The 20,401-nt window shown below is 43.2% G+C and overlaps 1 protein-coding gene across 1 annotated transcript; it reads right to left on the bottom strand.

Moving 5' to 3' along the window:
• Nucleotides 1–91: 91 nt before the first annotated feature.
• gtf2h1 (general transcription factor IIH, polypeptide 1) lies at nucleotides 92–20,401 on the bottom strand. Its single transcript, XM_056282070.1, has 15 exons — nucleotides 20,267–20,401; nucleotides 19,639–19,794; nucleotides 19,359–19,551; nucleotides 18,929–19,091; nucleotides 12,264–12,357; nucleotides 11,971–12,120; nucleotides 11,279–11,358; nucleotides 8,925–9,055; nucleotides 8,755–8,842; nucleotides 8,575–8,663; nucleotides 8,340–8,457; nucleotides 4,810–4,900; nucleotides 4,304–4,419; nucleotides 1,386–1,478; nucleotides 92–1,285 (listed from the first exon to the last, which is right to left on the bottom strand). The coding sequence occupies exons 2-15, from the start codon at nucleotides 19,790–19,792 to the stop codon at nucleotides 1,199–1,201; spliced, it is 1,647 nt and encodes a 548-aa protein (XP_056138045.1). The 5' UTR covers nucleotides 19,793–19,794; nucleotides 20,267–20,401; the 3' UTR covers nucleotides 92–1,198.

Genomic DNA, 20,401 nt, shown 5'->3' with positions numbered 1-20,401 from the left:
AGTTTGACCAAAACAAACAAACAAACAAACAAACAAACAAACAAACAAACAAACGAACTATCACTAGATGCCGTGGGTCGGGCGTGCCATGATCCGTTAAGCTCTTTATTGATTTAAATAAGATGCGGTACATGACGTTACCCATTATAACCCCCCCCCAAAAAAAGACAGTTTAAGCTGGGCAAGCCTCTGGAACAGCGTTTCTCAACCCAGTCCTCAAGGACCCCCTATCCTGCAGATTTTCATTGTAACCCTGCATAGGTAGCTCTGCTTGTACTTACTCAACCAATCATCTCACAGCACTTAATTATGCAAGGTGTGCAAACTCTGACATTCACTGCTGAATTACTACAAACAGGTACCTATTCAGGGTTGCAAAGAAAATCTGCAGGATAGGGGTTCCTTGAGGACTGGGTTGAGAAACACTGCTCTAGAAATTGGGACAATATGGATGATGCAAGATAAATCACCAGCTCGTGAAAAACATGCGCCGTATAAAATGTTTTAAGACAATGGTATTAAAAGTACTTTTGCTTCAGTTTAATTCCACGTAACATCTTTGTCTTCAGTGCAGATAGAAGATTCAGACATTACACACCAGCACGGTTTAAATGTGATGGGCCAGCACACCACTAAAGCGCTGAGTGTAACACGTCTGTACAGTATTGCTATATTCAATCCACTTTGTTGCCGAGGTTTACTGGAATTACACTCCCTGAAAAGACTTGGTGTTCAAAGGCCCATTGCATCTACAGGGTTTCTCTTCCACGTCTCTTGCTCCGTGCACTGGAAAAAAGCATCTCACATAGGCCTACTGGAAGTCCTCACTTTCCACCTCCTATCTCAGTCTGTGTTCTGGAGGGTGCCCCTCTCGTTTCCATCTTAAGTTTGGTCATACAACACCATTGTAAGAGTCCCATTCAACCGTTGTAGGAACCACAGCATTTCTCTCATCCGCCGAGAAAATGCAAACAATAGGGAAAGCCACTAATTACAGTTCAATGTGACTAAAATGCAGTAAGTCTCTGTTGAACATTTGGGCAGCACCCATATATATATATATATATATCCTCATCATAAGCCCACGTGAACTATGTCCTGTCAGGCTGTTTCTTCTGTTACAGCAGTCCGGAGGGCCTACGCTGGACATCTGTCCATTTTTTAGCTCCTCTGGTGTTTTCTGGTAAATCATCAGACCTCAGGATTTCCTCATCACTCGGCGGGTTTGCCAAGCATGGAACTTGTTATAAGCCATCTGCAACATCTCCTCCAAGTGGCCCGTAATCTGTGGAATAGGTTGACAGTGTTAAAAGAAATCTCATGTTTTTTCATTTGTATGCATGTCCTTTTAGGGGAAATACTGATATAAGACATGTGGAACCCACATTGGTACTTAAATACTGGCGCTGAATCTTTTCTTGAAATGGACGAAGCTTTGTCATCTGGAATCTCTCTAGATTTGATCTCATTTTCACCACCTAATTAAAAACAGATCACTGGTTAAATGGTTCTCAATTACATTACATGAGGATGAGACAGTTCAACGGACTCACATTTTTAATTACCCTTCAGACGGCAGTTGAGGTATATTAAACAGTATTAAAGGGGTAGTAAGCCCCCCCCCTTTTTTAAACATTTTTTGAACTGAAAACATTGGTACGGGCCGAAGACGGTAGAACTAACTGCCCTCACATGGTTGCTTTGAGGATGCTTTTGTCTTATGTCTGGAGGAAAACATACATTGTCAACCCCCTCCAAATTGCCAACTTCATATGGGGTCATTAAAAACACATATCCCTATGACGTAGGTGACGTGTGGTCTGGCGCATTAGCTCATTAAACTGAGATGAGTATAGAGCAATACGCCAACGTTAGCCAACTAAACACTAAGGATAGACTTGTAAGAAGGTGGGGTGTGGTGTTATACTAAAACACTACCACCTTCAAGCCCCCCAGACACCACCATCGCAGTCTTCTCCACCTACACTTTTTTTCCTCCCTTTTTCTCCCCAATTGTATCCAGCCAATTACCCCACTCTTGCGAGCTGTCCCGGTCACTGCTCCATCCCCTATGTCGATCTAGGGACGGCTGTAGACTACCACATCTCCTCCGATACATGTGGAGTCGCCAGCTGTTTCACGAGAACAACGTAGCGTGTGGGAGGATCACGCTATGTCATATGGCGAGCTATGTCATATGGTTTGGCGACAGTAGCACTGATGAAAAGACAGGAGGCGGAGCTGGAGGTGGCAGAGTTGAAGATGCTAAGATTTTCATTGGGAGTGACGAAGAAGGACAGGATTAGGAATGAGTATATTAGAGGGACAGAACAGGTTGGACAGTTTGGAGACAAAGCATGAGAGGTAAGATTGAGATACCTTGGACATGTGTGGAGGAGAGATGCTGGGTATATTGGGAGAAGGATGCTGAATATGGAGCTGCCAGGGAAGAGGAAAAAAGGAAGGCCAAAGAGGAGGTTTATGGATGTTGTGAGGGAGGACATGCAGGTGGCTGGTGTGACAGAGGAAGATGAAGAGGACAGGAAGAGATGGAAACGGATGATCCGCTGTGGCGACCCCTAACGGGAGCAGCCAAAAGCAGTAGTAGTTTTACGTCACCACATTAACAAGCGATAATTAGGACTGCCGGCAGTGGAGCATGATGTTGAATATTTGCTCATTAAAAAAGCTCAGTCAAAAACATATGTAAAATAAATCATTATATGCATATTTGGGAATGCAAAATCTAAAAAATCCATCACTAATTTTAGGCTAGGCAAAGCAAGTATATTGACATAGCACATTTCATACACAAAGGCAATCTGAGGTTGCAGCGATGTTATTTATCATACAAACATAACGTGATTTCTGTTTTGGACTTGCGCACAAATTTCTTTAGAAATTGAGATTCAACAAATCTTTCCAATTGTGTTAATTTTTTTTGACGTAAAAGGTGAGCACTACATATGACAAATGCAACCCAATGGAACTGTAAAGAGCAATGTGAGAGGTAGTGAATGGCAGAGTAAATTGTGTTAACACTAGAACGACTGGGATTTCACTCTTACCTAAAACGACCATGGGCGGTCAAAATGACGGTCAGTTTTAAACTCTATTCTGTCAAGATAAATACCCAATTGAGATATTAATGCATTGCATATGTTAGTATGTCTGTTAGGAAATGACTGACACCAAAATTAAAATTTTAACAACTATAATACTATTTTTAAACCATTTAAACTTCAGACAGACATGGTCGAACTTGAATAGCAAAATTGAAAAAGTGAAAATATTACCTGAAAAACAAAACGGAAAACACATATTGCTAATCTAACAAACGTAACAAGGCCTATAAAACGTAAAAAGTAAAAAAAAGAACTGAAAATAAATATTGAAACAGTCCCAAACAACTTAAAAACTACTAGAACGACCATTTTAACAACTTTAATACTATTTTTCAAACAAGTTAAAATCGCCGCTGTGCAATGCCGTAAATTCTGCAACACCTCAGTAGTAGTCATGGTGCATCTGAAACGGCGGCCGTACCCAGACATGTTGGCAATCATCAGAAATCAAGTTTAGACTATTACTCTGCACTGGAGATCACTAGTGTGTTTCTAGGACAGAGCAATGAACTTCACGAAGGAAATGACGTGACCAACACGTCTTAAATAGTGACATGACGTGCAAATTACGTGGGGTCATTTTGACTGGTCATGGTCGTTTTAGGTAGATCTTATCATAATTTTTTTGTGCAATTCATCTACAATTAATTTTAATGCAAATATATGCAATTTTATGAGCATTCAGGGAGCGGCAGGTCTGTATCTTCTTTTCACAAAGTTATTAAACCTTGAAAATCCAAAACGGTCATAGTGACCATCTTGGTCGTTCTAGTAAGGAAGCCATATGATGGAACAAGTCGCATGACACAGGCACAACTGTGAAATGTGCAGGTGTGTGTTACTTGTTGTCATGGAAATCACTCGGCACTGTATGGGCTATGAGTGATGCCTCCACTGCCATTTTTGCTCAGAATTTTGCCGAGTTGAGACTCAGCTACATAGCCCCTTAGGACCAGTCTCCATAGTTGTAAATATATAGGCTACATTTTGGATGGAGCCGTTTTAGAATTACTCCCAATGAAAATGAAGCTAAATCAAATCTCCACAGAAAGATTGATGTGATTGGTTTGCGAGATTAGTCTGGCTCATGACGCTTAATCTGCTGCTGCAGGAGGGAATGCTGAGTATGACACATACACTTCAAACCCCTTTGAAAAAGGGAGTAGAATAGTGGTCACCTTCTCCTCCAGGAACGGTGTGTTTACAGGAAAGCATGACCAGAAGTGCCTCAGCAACTCTCCAGCAGCTGTATAAAGATGTTTCAACTCCCCTTGAACCTCACTGGGTACCATTTCTGCAGGAAAAAAAAAGAAGAAAAAAAACTAGCATCAACATAAATAATGATCTGATGGGTGGAACCTGATAAATAGTTCAATACTGACATTTTTTAGGGCCTGCATTCAGGATAGAGCCCAAATTTCTAGTTTGCTGCAGTGTTTGTCAAGGTTTGTTTACCACTTTTAAAATAAAAAAAGCCATTTATTAATTCTACTGATATAACCAATTTGTGGCCCACACACATCCTATATAATCTACATATCTTGAGAGTTGGGACTAATCAAAGAGGAGTCCTACTGAATATAACTTGGGGCTTTGCGACAGCATCCTGTGCTTCCTCTAGTTCCTGACATGAACAAATAGTTCTACATATGGGGTTTATATGCAGTTGAAGAAACACACTCACGGTTTATGGCTTGCTGTGCTCCTGTCAGCATTAGGATGCCCCCTGGAGAGAGTGCTGCGATGGCAGAACTAGCTGTGCTGCTTGATAATGCCTTTAAGGAGAAATACAGTGATGACATGTAAAGGCACAATCCTTTACCAATATTCTAATAATCTCTGAGATTTGTCTCAAATATCAGTTTGTCTCAAATCTCTCTGACTGTTAAAGTCATTCGATTACGATCTTTTGCTAGCTGACCATCTTTGATGCTTCTCTCTGGTTTGTCTACCAGAGATGAAGTTCCACCTTATCCTCTATAGTGGACCAATTACTACTCGCTAGTTAAAAATCAGGAATCAGAATCAGAAACACTTTGTCATTCCATTTCATGCACTTGTGCACATGAAATGAAACAAAACATCGTTTCCCCCAGCCCACAGCAGTGCAACACAAAGAGAAAAACACATATCCAAAAACTACAAGTACACATATATCCAAACTAACACATATCTAAACTAAAAAAAAAAAAATCCCTGTCCAGGAGAATGAATGCCAACCAAGATGACTGTCAGAACTGCCGGTCTGCATGGGTTAGCAGTTAGCTTAGCCTGTCCCACTTTCGCGTCCTGTCAGACTGCTCTCGGTGTTTCCTCTTCGGGCACAGCTCCGGTCACGGCCATGGTCCTTGGGCCCACAGGACGCAGCAGACCAAGCTCCCTCAGCTGATCCAGTGCTAGCTCTCCCAGCCAGACACCTTTGACACACCTCCCTGCATTCCACATGACGACACTAAAAACACAGTCCACACAGACCGCCCTCAGTGCTATCGGAACTGCCAGTCTACATGGGCTAGCAGTTAGCTTAGCCTGCCCTGCTTCCGCGTCCTGTCAGACTGCCCTCGGTGTTACCTCTTCAGGCACAGCTACAGGAAGGGCCATGGTCCCTGGGCCCACAGGACGCAGCAGACCAAGCTCTCCCAGCCGATCCAGCACCAGCTCTGCCAGCCATCACAAATAAGTAATGGACACAAATAAGTCCATTACTATCTTGGGTTAATATGAGACTCCCTATTTGTATGCCATTTCACCTGGATGATGCCACCTCAATTATTTCCAACTTTATAATTTTTAATCCTAACCTCCACCCAACCCTAACCTTAACTTTAAACCCTTAACCCTAATCAAGTTTCAAGTTTCTTTTATTACCACACGGCTAGACTGGTGGAATTGGTTTTCAGACAGGTATTAAAGAGCTCATTACAATTCACTACACACAACAGCAGAAGTGCAAAGAAGACAGACAGGACAGTACTAAACAGTGAAAAGTAACATATATACATTTAAAATCACCAGACAAAGTACCAGTAGTCCACATCCTTTAGGTGGGGGGGGGGGGGGGTGGGGGGCTAGGGGGTAGAATTCAGTCTCTGAATTGCCTGGGGAAAGAAGGTTCTGTTAAGGCATTACATCCTTCCACCCAAGGATCTACAGTGCCTCCCAAAGGACACCAACTGGAAAAAGTGGTAAACTGGGTGGAGAGCTTCCTTGATTATAATCAAGGAAAATAAGTGTGCTGAGATTGAAGAGGTCATTTAGATGAGTGATGAAATATTTCTCTCTCAATAAACATTGTGTCCAGATGAACTGAATTCAACTTTCTGTGATTTTCTTACCTGGATTATTGAGCATGCATAAAGACAATGGTCTCTTATGATATTATGTCTCTCTTCACGTGAATTCCGATGACGACCCCACCCTTAGGACCACCCTTAACACTGAACCAAGTGTGTCTGCTCCTGAAGCTGTCTTCAGCCCACGTACTTCATATACAGGGGGCAGTACTATAGGCAGAGGCATGGGTGTTCTATGGGTTCCCTATGGGTTCCCCAGTCTCACCTATACTGGCCAACTTGTTTAAGGAGGAAGTGGAAAAGAGGGCTCTGATGTCCTATCCAGGGACACCACCTAGCCATGGGTTCAGATTTGTGAATAACAGCTCGGTTAAAACTAAATCTCGGGATGTACCACATTTCACCAACCACATTAACTCGGTGGACAACCATATCAAGTTCACCAGGGAGGGTGGTAAAAATGACAGGTAGCCTTTTTAGACTGTGAAATTGCAGTTGGTGATGAGGGACATTTGATTGTTGATGTTTACCATAAACCAACACATACTGATCAGTACTAAAGGTTTGACTCTCATCATCCACTGTAACACAAACAAGGAGTCATCAGAATGCTGTACCACCGAGCTGACAATGTCCCCACCGACAAAGCGGCCAGGGAAGGGGGAGAAATTCAACATTAAACAGGCCCTGGCTAAGTGTGGTTATTTGAACTGGGCGTTTGTCAAATCCAGGAAGATGCCCAAACAGTGCACCAGCCGATCGAAGAGAGTAGAAGGACAACAGCTGCCTAAGCGTAAACCAGTGGTGATTCCGTATGTGGTGGGAGTGTCGGAACAGCTGAGATGCGTATTTTCCAAACACCGTGTCTCAGTTGCTTTCAAACTCAAAAACACGCTGCGCTAGAAATTGGTTCAGCCCAAGGATTGGGTCCCCCGGCACAAACAGAGCAAGTGCCAGGAGGATTTGGTGACTTGTAAATCACATAAACCAGACAGACACTGGTGAAGAGGATGGCACAACACAGAAGAACTAGCATGTCAGGCCAGGACTCTGCAGACTCCACCCATCTACAGGCCAGTGGCCACTCTTTCAAGGATGAGAATGTGCACACTCTTGATAGGGAGGAATACTGGTTTGAATGGGGAGTCAAAGAGGCCATCTATCTAGAGAGGGAACGACAATCCCTGAACCGGGGGGGGGGGGGGTTACACCTGTCACCATCTTACAGTGCTGTGATTGCAACTATTCCCCCATCTTCTGTGAATAGTACAAATGGCCATTTTAAATCTAGTTAATGGTCTCAGCAATTTGCATATGAAACCGATGGTTGGTTTGGTCATTACGCAACTGTATTGTTTATAAGGGTGGGGATACCTGCAGTCAGTTGAGACTGAAGAAGTCACTTAGATGAGTGATGAAACGTTTCTCCCAATAAACGCTGTGTCCAGACGAACTGATTCAACTGTCTGTTACTAAGTGAGAAGACACAATCGCAAATACAATACATAACTTATAGGCTTGTGGGCAATGTCATGTAGCGGTTTCATAATGGTGTGTAGGTAACATTTGCTCCACAGATAACATTTCATTGGAAGGGCTTTTAACACAGAAGTAAACAAACCCCTCTAAGACGAGCGAGCAGCCACTGCTGTTGATGAGCCCAAATTTGCCTTTTGTCTAGAAAAAAGGCTTAAGTACGCATTCTGGAACTCAACTGATCCACAAAACTACACCATATATACCAAGTCCAGTTGCACTTGATTCAATTCCTTTGGATAACCATGACCTGGATGAATGAGAACATTCACAGACAAAACTACACTGAGTTTGAATCCTGTCAGCCAACACTACACACACCACATTTAACACTATATCTCAAGATAACAGGTTATCTGTGGTAACACAAGGTGGAATATCTAACCTGAGTGAGGTTGGGTCTGTAGTTGGCCATTTCATGCTGGATATAGTTGACAGAATTGATGATATCCTGACTTGTAGTGTACTGTTGAGACTGAACTGGCACAGGACCATGGGCATACCTTAGGGAACAAGGAGAATTAAAAGATGCAAAATTAAAAATCTGTACTGTGAATAAGAAAAGTTCTGTTGACTTATCAAAATAAATAAATAAAAACTTTGAATCTCTGGAAAACTACCTGTCAGATTTTTTGAGGTTTAAAGGAACCGTTTTGGTTCCATTTTCCCTTTGCAGATCTTCATATTCTATGGCCTCTTGCAATTTTACCTGAGATGTTTTACCAGAGGGACAGAGGAATTTCAATGAAACAGCAGCATTTTTGGAGGAGCACTCCAGATGGATGTCATTGCCACCATACCTTCTTAACAGGAGGCTGGAAGAAGTCAGAATCCCTCGAGTTTCCATCTGTACTGCTTGTCTCACTAGCGCCATCATATGGCATATCCCTTTAAAAGCATTGTCAAGTTAATACATATCAGCGTGCGCCAAGAAACTGACCATGGTTTTCTGAAATTGTAATTTGTTTACCCCTTCCGTGAGCCTGCAGCCAGAACCATGGCACTGTGATGGTTGAAACGCTTGATAATGGCTGAGTTGCTATTCTCTTTGACCGTTTTGTTAGAACTGGAAGTAGATGGTGCTGTGGAAACTCCATAACCCTGAATGACAAAAAAAGTCACCAATCACAAGCAAAAGTGAAAACCAAAAACCTGTAACATCCAGATGACCATTTAAGCCTCTTTCAGACAAAATCAGCAATTTTCCTGGATTTTAGATTAGATTTTGTGGAACTGCTGATAAAACCAGCTCACTATGTCAAAAAAAGCCCCTCCCCCGCTAATGTTTACTTTTGAATAAACCCAGGTAATCTACAGATGAAAGCCACTTTAGTCGACATCGTGTTCTTAACGAATGATATTCTTACAACGAATTATATTCTTACAATGAATTTGTTCTCTGCATTTAACCCATCCTATTGTATAGGACAGTGGTTTTCAAACTTTTTCTGTCATGCCCCCCTTTGGAGGAAGAACATTTTTCATGCCCCCCACCCCAACAACACGATGACAAAATGGGCCAAGTTTAACTTTATTTAAATAACATCAAGATCATGAAAATTTCTTTCACTTTTCTTTCAGTAATTTCTGTTTTGCAAATAACAAACACAAGTTCCACTTCAACTTTATCAAACCTCTTTGTGACATTTGTCACTAGAAAAAGGGGAAGCGTTTTGAGTGGCTGTTGCAGCCAGAAAAGCCCTATATAAAATGCAACTTGATTGATTGGCAGATGGCTCCATCAGTCTGTGTGCCTTTTCAAAAACAGGAGAAAAATTAAATAAAATTCAGAAATCACTTTGTTAGAACAATAACAATAAAGTTCAATCTGTGCAAAAAAAAAGAAAGAACAAATGCAGATATTTGGGGAAAAACAATGAGCAAGTCAATTTGTGAGAGCTCAAGTCTTATCACTGCATTAATGGCTGCAATGAGCCTGTTTTGCACTGCACATCTTTTCAAAACAAATTACTGCCACTCTCAAGTCATGCTCAATGTTTAACTTAGATCTGTACATTGTTTTAAGTGAGGCAACAGCAGAAAAGCTCATCTCACAGATAGGATGTAGCGAAGGGAAGCAGAACGCCCACAGGCCACAGCCCTCTGTCCTATAAGTGGATACGCCCTCTTCACACCAAGCCAGAATTCACTCAGTGTTTGAGCTGTAAAGCTCAGCCTCAGGGTGAAGTAAGATGTCATCTCGAGGAACTGGCCATCTTCAGCAGAGCTGAAATCAGCCGGTGCTGCTGCATTGAATGGATCTGTCACCCAGTCATACTGAGCACTGTTGTTTGGGAAGTATTTTTTGAAAGAATCCTCTCAAGAAGAGATGTGCTCCTTAAGACATGAAATCACTGTGGTGGCTCCAGAATCACTGCCCCACATCTCAAGCTTCAGAGTGAATGCACTGATCTTGTCTGCCAGGTAAGCGAGGTGCTTGTCTCTGCCTTGAAGCTGAAGATTTAATTCATTCAGCTTTCCAAATATATCGCTGAGATAGGCCAGTTTCATCAGAAGTTGTTCATCACTAAACTTGCTTGCAACTTCATGCATACCTCCTCCAGAAACACCCGAATTTCCTCCGAGCTCAAAGACTCACGACAACACTTTACCTCGCAACAGCCACCTAGCCTTGCTGTGAAACAACACAGCTGAATATCCAAAGGAATTGAATCGAGTGCAACTGGACTTGGTATATATCCGTGCACTCGATTCAATTCCTTTAGATAACCATGACCTGGATGAATGAGAACATTCACAGACAAGTTGCAACACAGCTGAATGTTCAGCTCCTATCTCTTCACAAAGTGAAGAGAACAGCCACACTCTCAGGGGACTTGTTTTAATGAAATTGACCATGCTAACAACATCAATCAAAACTTCGTTTAGGTCAGGTCTAATCTGTCTTGATGCTAGTGCTTCTCTGTGTATGACACAGTGCATCCATTGTGCATTTGGCAAGACCCTCTTGATTAGTGCCTGCAATCCCTTCGTTTTCCTGCCATGGTCTGTGCACCATCCGTGCAAACGTCCGCACAGTTCTCCGATTTCAGCCCATGTTCTGTCAGGTAAGACTGTTTAATGTGATGACACCAAACACAACATGTGGAACGTGTGAATATTGGGAGTTTGTGAGACCCATTCATACTGACAATACCAGGAAAATTGCTGTGCCTTACTCAGAAACAATTTCCTAGAATTCTGAGTAATGGACCGTTTCAGGCGAAAGGTGATCCCAGTAAAAACCAGGATTTCATTTAACTGTGAAAATGGTTTTAGTATAATGTGACTGCAACTGTCTGATTATATATTAGTACATCTCACCTCATATAAGGTTTTATCCTCCAATGAAAGTAGATCAACCAAAGGATTCTTTACGCCTTGAAACACCATAGATTTTAAACCTGTATGACAAAGACAATAATGGTTTACAACTAACAATACAGCACAAACTTGTAGCTCACAGGGCTAAAAAGTGGGAAAATCCCCCCCCCCTTCTCCCCAATTGTATCTGGCCAATTACCCCACTCCTCTGAGCCGTCTCGGTCACTGTTCCAGCCCCTCTGCTGATCTGGGGAGAGCTGCAGACTACCACGTCTCTTCTGATACATGTGGCGTCGCCAGCCTCTTCTTTTCACCTGACAGTGAGGAGTTTCACTAGGGGGACATGGCACGTGGGAGGATCACGCTATCCCCCCCAGTTCCCCCTCCCCCCTGAACAGGCGCCCCGACCGACCAGAGAAGGCGCTAGTGCAGCGACCAGGACACATACCCACATCTGGCTTCCCACCCGCAGACACGGCCAATTGTGTCTGTAGGGACGCCCGACCAAGCCGGAGGTAACACGGGGATTCGAACTGGTGATTCCTGTGTTGGTGGGCAACTGAACACACCGCTACACTACCTGGACGCCAAAAAGCGGGAAAACTAAACATTCCAACTGTCATGCCTACCAAAGATCTTTGTGGTTTATAAAAGAAGTTCCAACAGAAATGTTTTTTTTTTTTATATCCTACCCTTTTCATCCTGCTTGGCACACTCAGAGAATATATCCTGTACCCCTGTGTTGATCCGGTCTCTGTGAAAATAGTGGGATTGGAAAAAGCGGGTCCAGAACTCCTTCTCAGTCAGGTTATGAGGTACATTTTCGCCATACTTCTGTTTCACTGCAAGCACAACATGATAACAATATATGAAGCTCCATCTACTACACATCTGGTATGGATGACTAATTGCAGTTTGGGCAGTTCATTGTTACCATCAGTGTAACTAAATGTGGAATCACAAAAGCAAGTAGTAATGTTTTTACCTGTAGGGTATGTTCTGAAGATAGACTCAATGATGTCAGCTGTCAGATTGTACCTCAAGCCATTGCAGCCATCAGTCTGAGGCCGAATGTCTGCCTACAATGGACAGGCTACTTTGAGTAACAGAATGAGTCAAGAACATAAAGTCCGTAACTCTCGGGGATTTAAACTGAGTATATACCTCAATAAAAACTTGACCTGAGGTAATTTTCAGAATTTCAAGTGTTACCGTTTCTCATGCACATCTCTTAAGTTTCTCATTTCTTCCAAATTTGCTGTTGTGAGAAAGCAACAATAGATCACCAAACATTCTAAAATGCCCTTATTTGTTCTTATATGTGCCTTGTTTGTAAAAAATGTTATACCTGGAAACCTTCAGTTAGCAGTTAATCCCCCTTAAAATACCAATTAAATCAGATTTTGGGTTCTGTGTACAAATAAAGAAATATCAATAAAAAAAGCAATATGAAGAAATGTGAACAATTAATGAGATGCTACCCTTACTATATTGACATGACACATGCCACAAAAATAAATGAAAAAAAAAAAAACCTAAAAAAAAGCACACATACCCAGGGGGCAACCCCCCCCTTTTTTCTTCTTCTTTTTTTTTGGGAAATCAGACATGGACCTTCAAGGATCACAACCTGGGTGGACAACCTGGTCAACTAGCTACTGGAAAGCTACAGGGTGGGTCCAAACACTGCAACCCCTATTGCGAAATAGCGCCAGTTATGATGGCATGATCAGATTCCATCATTCTCTTTCCGACTGACTATCTCTATGATAGTTCATACTAGAAACAAACTGAGCCCCCCTATTGAAAGAGCAGAATACACTATTTGTACAAAAGTATTAGGACATCTGACCATTACACCTACAGGAGGTTTTATGACATCCCATTCTAAATCCATAGGCATTAATGTGGAGTTGGTCCCCCCTTTGCAGCTATAACAGCTTCCACTCTTCTGGGAAGGCTTTTCACAAGATTTTGGAGTGCGTCTGTGGGGATTTTTGCCCATTCATCCAGAAGAGCATTTGTGAGGTCACTGATGTTGGACGAGAAGACCTGGCTCACAAATCTCCGTTCTAGTTCATCCCAAAGGTGTTCGATGGGGTTGAGGTCAGGGCTCTGTGCGGGCCAGTCAAGTTCTTCCCCACCAAACTCACCCAACCATGTCTTAATGGACCTTGCTTTGTGCACTGGGGCACAGTCATGCTGGAACAGAAAAGGGCCCTCCCAAAACTGTTCCCACAACGTTGGAAGCATAAAATTGTCCAAAATGTCTTGGTATGCTGAAGCATTAAGATTTCCCTTCACCGGAACTAAGGGGCCTAGCCCAAACTCTGAAAAACAACCCCATACCATTATCCCTCCTCCACAAAGTTTTACAGTTGGCACAATGCAGTCAGTCAGGTAAAGTTCTCCTGGAATCCACCAAATCCAGACTCATCCATCAGACTGCCAGACAGAGAAGCATGATTCATCAACTCCACAGAACACGTTTCCACTGCTCCAGAGTCCAGTGGCAGTGTACTTTACACCACTCCATCTGACACTTGCCATTGTGCTTGACGATGTAAGGCTTGCATGCAGCAGCTCGGCCATGGAAACCCATTCCATGAAGCTCCCGGCCGCACAGTTTATGTGCTGATGTGAATGCCAGAGGAAGTTTGGAACTCTGCAGTTATTGAGTCAACAGAGCGTTGGCGACTTTTATGCACTATGTGCCTCAGCACTCATTGACCCTGCTGTGTGACTTTACGTGGTAGGCCACTTAGTGGCTCCGTTGCTGTTGTTCCTAAACGCTTCCACTTTCAATAATACCACTTACAGTTGACCGTGGAATATCAAGCAGGGAAGAAATTTCACGAACTGACTTATTGCAAAGGTGGCATCCTATGACAGTACCACGCTTGAATTCACTGAGCTCTTCAGAACGACCCATTCTTTCACAAATGTTTATAAATGCAGACTGCATGTCTAGTTGCTAGATTTTATACACCTGTGGCAATGGGTCTGAAGGAAACCCCTGAATTCAAGGATTAAGAAGTGTGTCCCAATACTTTTGTACATATAGTGTATAAGCTTTCAGATGATGCCTGCCAATGCATGGTTAAGCATGTTCCCACTAAAGCCACTAGACGGCACTGTGCAGGTTGAAACTGATGGTGTTTACGTCCCAGAGATTATGATGAAAAACGGCAAGATTCCCCATGTGTTTGCCAAGGACAATCTGGACTGGGAGAAGAAGACACTAGAGGGTGGGAGTTTCAATGCCACCACTGCAATCATATTTGAAAACCAAGAGATCGAGAGGGTGCAGGACGGTGCCAGACTCCCCACTTCCACTTCTGACAGAAGTAAGACTCTCTGATGTTGCTGACCCACCTGCTCCCATGTGTCACATCTCAGCTAAAGACAGGCAGAGGTCCAGGTCACTTGACCACATTGAGAAGCTAGAGAGTCTGGTGACTTCCTCAGATGGCATGGCTGAAGACATGTTGCTTAAGTGGTGCCTAGCGAGAATGGTTACAACTTGACAGTTGTTGGATGCTCCTCCAGATGCAGAAGCAGGACTGTCTGGCTTTTCTACCTTCTGTGCAGACCTCCACTCACATAGACAGGCCAGCATCTTTGGCTATCTTCCTCTCATCCCAGCATCTCCAACTGATCCTGCTATCCTGAAAGAAGAGATGAAACGGCTGGTCAAGACATCGCGTGCACTGGGAGACAAATATACCATTATCACTGGAGATCAGGCTACATATGAACTTGCAGTTGCCATCAGAGACAAGCACAGAGATGAGTTCTGCAGTGTAGTCTTCTACTGCTGGGGGCCTTCACCAAGCTCACAACTTCATGAAGGCTGTCTGCAAGATCATCAGGGATGCAGGTGCAGAGGATCTTCTTGTCGCAGCTGGTCTGTGTCAGGTAGGGACCGCCAAGAAGATGTTTGGTGAGAAGGCTGACTACTACAAACCATACATGCCCTCAGGATCATCAGTGAGGCCATGTGGCGTCTGTACTGGGAAGCATTTGAGGCATGGGTAGCAGACAGAGAAACAGAACACTGGGAGTCACAGGTAGAAAATGTCTTGAAGATGTTGTCTGAGAGAGACACCACTGCCACTCAGAAGTTAGAGATCATCCAGAGGACACGTCCAGTAATCAGTCCTACGAGAGCAGATGTTGCTTTTCCAGGAATCATTCAATGAGCAACCAACAGTAGTTTTCTGGTCAATCTTCCTGGGGATGTCAGACATTCTCTGCAGGTTTATCTACCACCAGTGGGAAGGTGACTGGGTAGGACGTCTCTGTGAATCAGCGCGAATGCTACTCTACCTCACTGCAACAGGCCACTACAGATATGGGCAGCAGTCTTTGCCTCCGTATTTGGTTGAGATGAAGAAACTGCCAGAAACAGCCCCAGAGATACATGAAGCACTGATGGCAGGTGCATTTCTTGGGAGGAGAGCAGATGGCAATCACAATGGCGTCTCTCCTGACATGCTTCTGGAGCAGACTTATAATGCAGATGCCAAGGATGCAAGTGGTCTGGATGGCATTACACTCAACCCTGCTGCCCGGATAAAGTGGGTCTACACACAACCAGTCACTGCAGCTATCTCTACAGAGCTCAAGTCTATGCTGCACCTCTATTCCTCCAACCCACACCATGAATCTGGTTGGAGTCGTGCCACCAGGGATGCAGAGATGGTAGTCGAGGTCACGGGAGCAGTAGAGACCAACCCGTTCACAGCAGCCACACCATCCCTGATCAACATATCAACTGGACAGTGTGCAGATTCCACAGTCAAGGGCAACCTGACGAGTGTGAACGTACTGGGTCTGAAGGCACTGTCTGAGTCACTGTCCAGTGATAAAAAAAGACAAGTATTGTGAAGCTTAACACCTTCCACACACAAAACATGAAACCAAAGAAGTCCGGGGGGAAAACTTCTGCACCTGGCAAGAGCAATAAAGTTACTGCTCTTCTGCGCATGACACAGATCATTGCCAGTGGTTGCCTTCATAGGCAACCACAAGTGCAGTGACTTTCCCTGATCCCTCTTCCAGGAAGATGGCAGTATGAGAACTGGTACCAAAGCATGCCTAGTGAAGATCCTGAAAGAGGAGACCAAAGTGACCAGCATCCCTGATCTGCCTCAAGATGACAAAAAGACAGCAATAGTCATTGATGCTATGTGCACCATATGACACTGGTCTTTTCACAAAGGTGAACACTTTGGACCCATCGCTGAGCGATACAAAAACCTGCTGCTGAATGATGTGCCTGCTGGCACTGAGATTATACACTTCTGTTGTGACAGGTACAGTGGACCCAGCCTTACGTCAGCTGAGCAGGAACAGAGATACACCTGATCAAAAAGATATGTCCGATCAAAACCAGCCAAAGTACGTGAAGTCAGTGAGCAGTACACAGCTCCTGATCCAAAGGAGTTTTTTGCAGTGTCTGCTAACAAAGCAAACCTTCTGAGCTTCCTCTGTGAGAAATGGTGTGAGAATGAGCAACTGGAGTCTGCTCTTGGCCCAACTCATCTCTACCTGGGTGGTGGATTCAAAGAAGAGATGAAGAGCGTTATGCTCATAGAAGGATCTGTTATGGATGATCCTGCTCTGGAATCCACACAGCAGGAGGCTGATACTAAGATAATACTCCACACCCTTTACAGTGTCCAGAATGAAGGAGTTGACAGAGTTGTCATCCATGCTAATGACACCGCCATCATTACCATGTGCCTGTACTATGGTGCAATGCACCTCAGCGATCTACCAGAGCTGTGGGTGATAACAGCCCAGAATGCATACCTGCCTATACATGAAATGGTTGTGGCAGTGGGACCTTCACAGTGTTGTGCCATGCCCTTCGTCCACAGTCTGAGTGGTATAGATACCACTAGTTATCCATATTTCACTGGAAAGAAGGCATGTTTCAAGAGCAACATGAGTCTAGACACAACTGCACTTGGAAGAGTTTGGTGAGAACCCCACCGATGCCATAACAGATGACCTCCTCAACCAGGCACAAGACCTCACCATAACTGTGTACACAACCACAGCTGATCAATTTGAGGATTCTGATCTGGGCAAACTGAGAGCATACAAGTTCCTGAACAACAGATCAACGCTCTTAAAGCTACTACCCCCAACAGAGAATGCATTTCTCCTGCACCTGAAAAGGGCTGCTCTGGCAACCATCATTGACAAGAATGCACACATTGTTCATCCAAAAATTCCCTCATGCACAGAATTTGGATGGTCTCTGGAAAATGGAAATACAGTTCCGTTTCCATCCACACAGCCAGCCTGGCCTGTGTCGATGAACAAGACAACCTCATGTGGATGTGTCAAAGGCTGCCAGAAGAACTGTTCCTCTGCAAAGAAGGCAGTCCCATGCTACATAGGGTGCCGTTGCCAGGGACTGGCAACAAAATGCAGCAGGATACACACTGCAACAATTGAAAGCAGTGACAGCAGCAGTGACTCAGAAAATGACTAGAAAGCAAAAACTTACTTAAAATAGCTGCTATGACACTACCATGGATATCAAAATTTGTTGTAACATTGGACGTTTATATTCAGTGTAGGTTACATGTTTAAAATGGCAATCCCGTTTTCTAGTTCTGGCCAAGTGGAGGATTAATTTGTGTTCAACTTCTGTTAATTCTGTGTCATATCTGCTGATGGGCAATGTCAATCTGTAGTTAATAACCAAGAAGAGAGTATTAAAGTGAAATACATTTTTTGCCACCCGGAATTGTGATGGCTGGGCAGCCTGTCCAGGGTGTCTCCCTGCCTGCCGCCAAATGACTGCTGGGATAGGCTCCAGCCTCCCTGCGACCCTGAGAGCAGGATAAGCGGTTTGGATAATGGATGGATGGATTATCAAAATAGGATATTTTTTGCAAAAACAGACATTGATTTGGACAAATAATAGCAGGGTATTAATTTGGCAGTAACAGCTTAACATTTCGATTATCAGATAAGTTTAACTCAGTTTGGTTTGACCTACAACACAGAATACCTTCAAGTAAAGGGTGGCGCGGAAACCATGGCGACGATTTGCAATTTTCGCTACCTGTAGCTTTCCAGTAGCTAGTTGACGAGGTTGTCCACCCAGGTTATGATCCTAGAAGGTCCTAGATATTATTTCTGGTGCACAACCTTTTACAACATTCCATGTCTGTAAAACATCTTTGCCCTCTGGGTAACACTTAGAAATCAAAGTGCAGCTTTGGAAATGACAAAAAGGAAGTCTTTTCCAAAATGAGGTCTTACTGGTTTTACTTTCCCTAAGCTGCCAATACCATTTTTGCCTTAATATGTATATAATTTTAAAAATATCCTAAGAAACATCTAAATATTACATTTTTTGGGCTAAATGTATTTTCTTATATACTCCAATATCAAAACTAGTCTATCTGTGTATTAGATGCACAGTTTATGGGCTCTCACTCTTCTGAAATTGTGGCTTGTGTGCACCAGACAAACAATTCCAAATTTAAGGGGAACTTGGTGAATTTCACAAGATGTCATGTAGTTCTTATGTAGTCTTTTAGACTAGATCTGTTCTGAAATGGAGGTTGCATGAATCCCATTGTGTTTCTTTTTTTTAAAGATGGGCATTCTTGGTTCACTCACCAGAAAAGCTGCAGATATACCGACTTCCTGTTTGTTATTGGATAATGATGGCTCTGCGTTGTTTACACTCAGTCGGTTGGCCCAGAATTCCTCTGCACTAATCACCTGACTTACCACCAGATCTTTATATAATTGGAAAAGCACTGGATCTTCTTGCAACATTCTACAGAGAGCAGAGTACAGACATTTATTCTTTTCCACAATCACATCTTAACTCTGGTGATGGCAGCCCACGCTGAGAAAAATAATGCACAGCTGACTGCAGTGTAGACAAAGAGCACAATAAGCATTTCCAACACTTCAGCTGATATTTGTTCAAACATATTGTGTTCGTGTGTGTGTGTGTGTGTGTGTGTGTGTAAAAGTGGGATTAAGACAGAATCTAGTAGAACAGAAAGGAAAATGTTAGAGGCGAAGAATTAAGTCTCACCTATTTTTTTCCTCCAACTCCTTGTTAGCCTTCTTCTTGAATTTAGGCAGTAGTTGCTGCAAGAGCTCCTTGGTGGTATCACGATCTTTCAGGGCACTGCTTTCATTGGAAAAATGGAATGTGGTACTCTCACCAGTGTGGAGGACCAACTGAAGCTGAATCTTGGCTTTACCATCTGGACTAATCTTCTGACCTGTACATCATAGTATTTAATCCAAGGAAGTGATCAGCATCATGTATAATTTCACCAATATCAAATTTTATGATATCAAGTACTCACAACGAATATCTGCATATAAATGGCTGACGGTGAAGCGGTCTTTGCCTTCTGGGCCCCAGGCTATACGTTCAGCCATTAGGTACAGGGTCCCGTCTTGTTTCCTCTGGCGAACCTTTTTAACCACCAAGAGCACCTCTTCTGACAGCGATGCCATGGCTGAAACAGAAAGCTAACAAAGGTCGATAAGGGGAATATTGCATCATATCAGCTAAAAGTCATAAAAGCATGACTCTAATCGAGGGAATAATTAGAAAAAGGGTATTTGATTACAACTACTGCAGCAATTGGTTTTAGAAATCTTGGTCATAACACGGTTGCTGCTTAACACAGGACTTAAGGTGCAACAGAAGTTTAGCAACGCTAGCCACATGTAAAAAGCCATTTAAGCCATCGTTATCAGCAAGCGAACTCTTCACTTGAATGAAATATAAGCATTAAAGCCTAGCTCTGTCGCTTCAGCCGGGTCTTCAGTTAATTCAGGCTAACTAGTTAGCTAAACACAAGCCAGTGACAAGCAAGCTTCTGGGTAGTCGTTTAACCGCACTATAATAACTTAGCTAGCGTCACGTTAGCTAGAACAGTTAGAAAAAAATAGTTAAGGGAGAGGTCGGCCACAAACGGCATTTACCTTTTCTGAGGTCAGTTTTTCAACACATAAGTCCGACTCTCTAATCAAACAAGATCCAGCTACTCTGAATTTGAATATGACACACAAATTATTTAAAACAAAATCATCCCAAGTTGAACGGTGCGCACCTTCTTC

This window comes from Lampris incognitus, chromosome 6, assembly GCF_029633865.1.
Source record: "Lampris incognitus isolate fLamInc1 chromosome 6, fLamInc1.hap2, whole genome shotgun sequence".
NCBI lineage: Eukaryota > Metazoa > Chordata > Actinopteri > Lampriformes > Lampridae > Lampris > Lampris incognitus.
Note: the sequence above shows the minus strand (reverse complement) of the source record. Positions and strands in the feature narration are given on the sequence as shown.

What these genes read in the sequence shown, in the direction of transcription:
- gtf2h1 (XM_056282070.1), bottom strand. Translation starts at nt 19,792, where the DNA reads ATGGCATCGCTGTCAGAAGAGGTGCTCTTGGTGGTTAAAAAGGTTCGC. An exon ending in GTATATCTGCAGCTTTTCTG is followed by an intron (nt 12,358 to 18,928) that starts GTGAGTGAACCA and finishes TGTCCATTGTAG; the next exon opens with GCAGACATTCGGCCTCAGAC. An exon ending in CACCGTTCCTGGAGGAGAAG is followed by an intron (nt 1,479 to 4,303) that starts GTGACCACTATT and finishes GTTTTTAATTAG; the next exon opens with GTGGTGAAAATGAGATCAAA.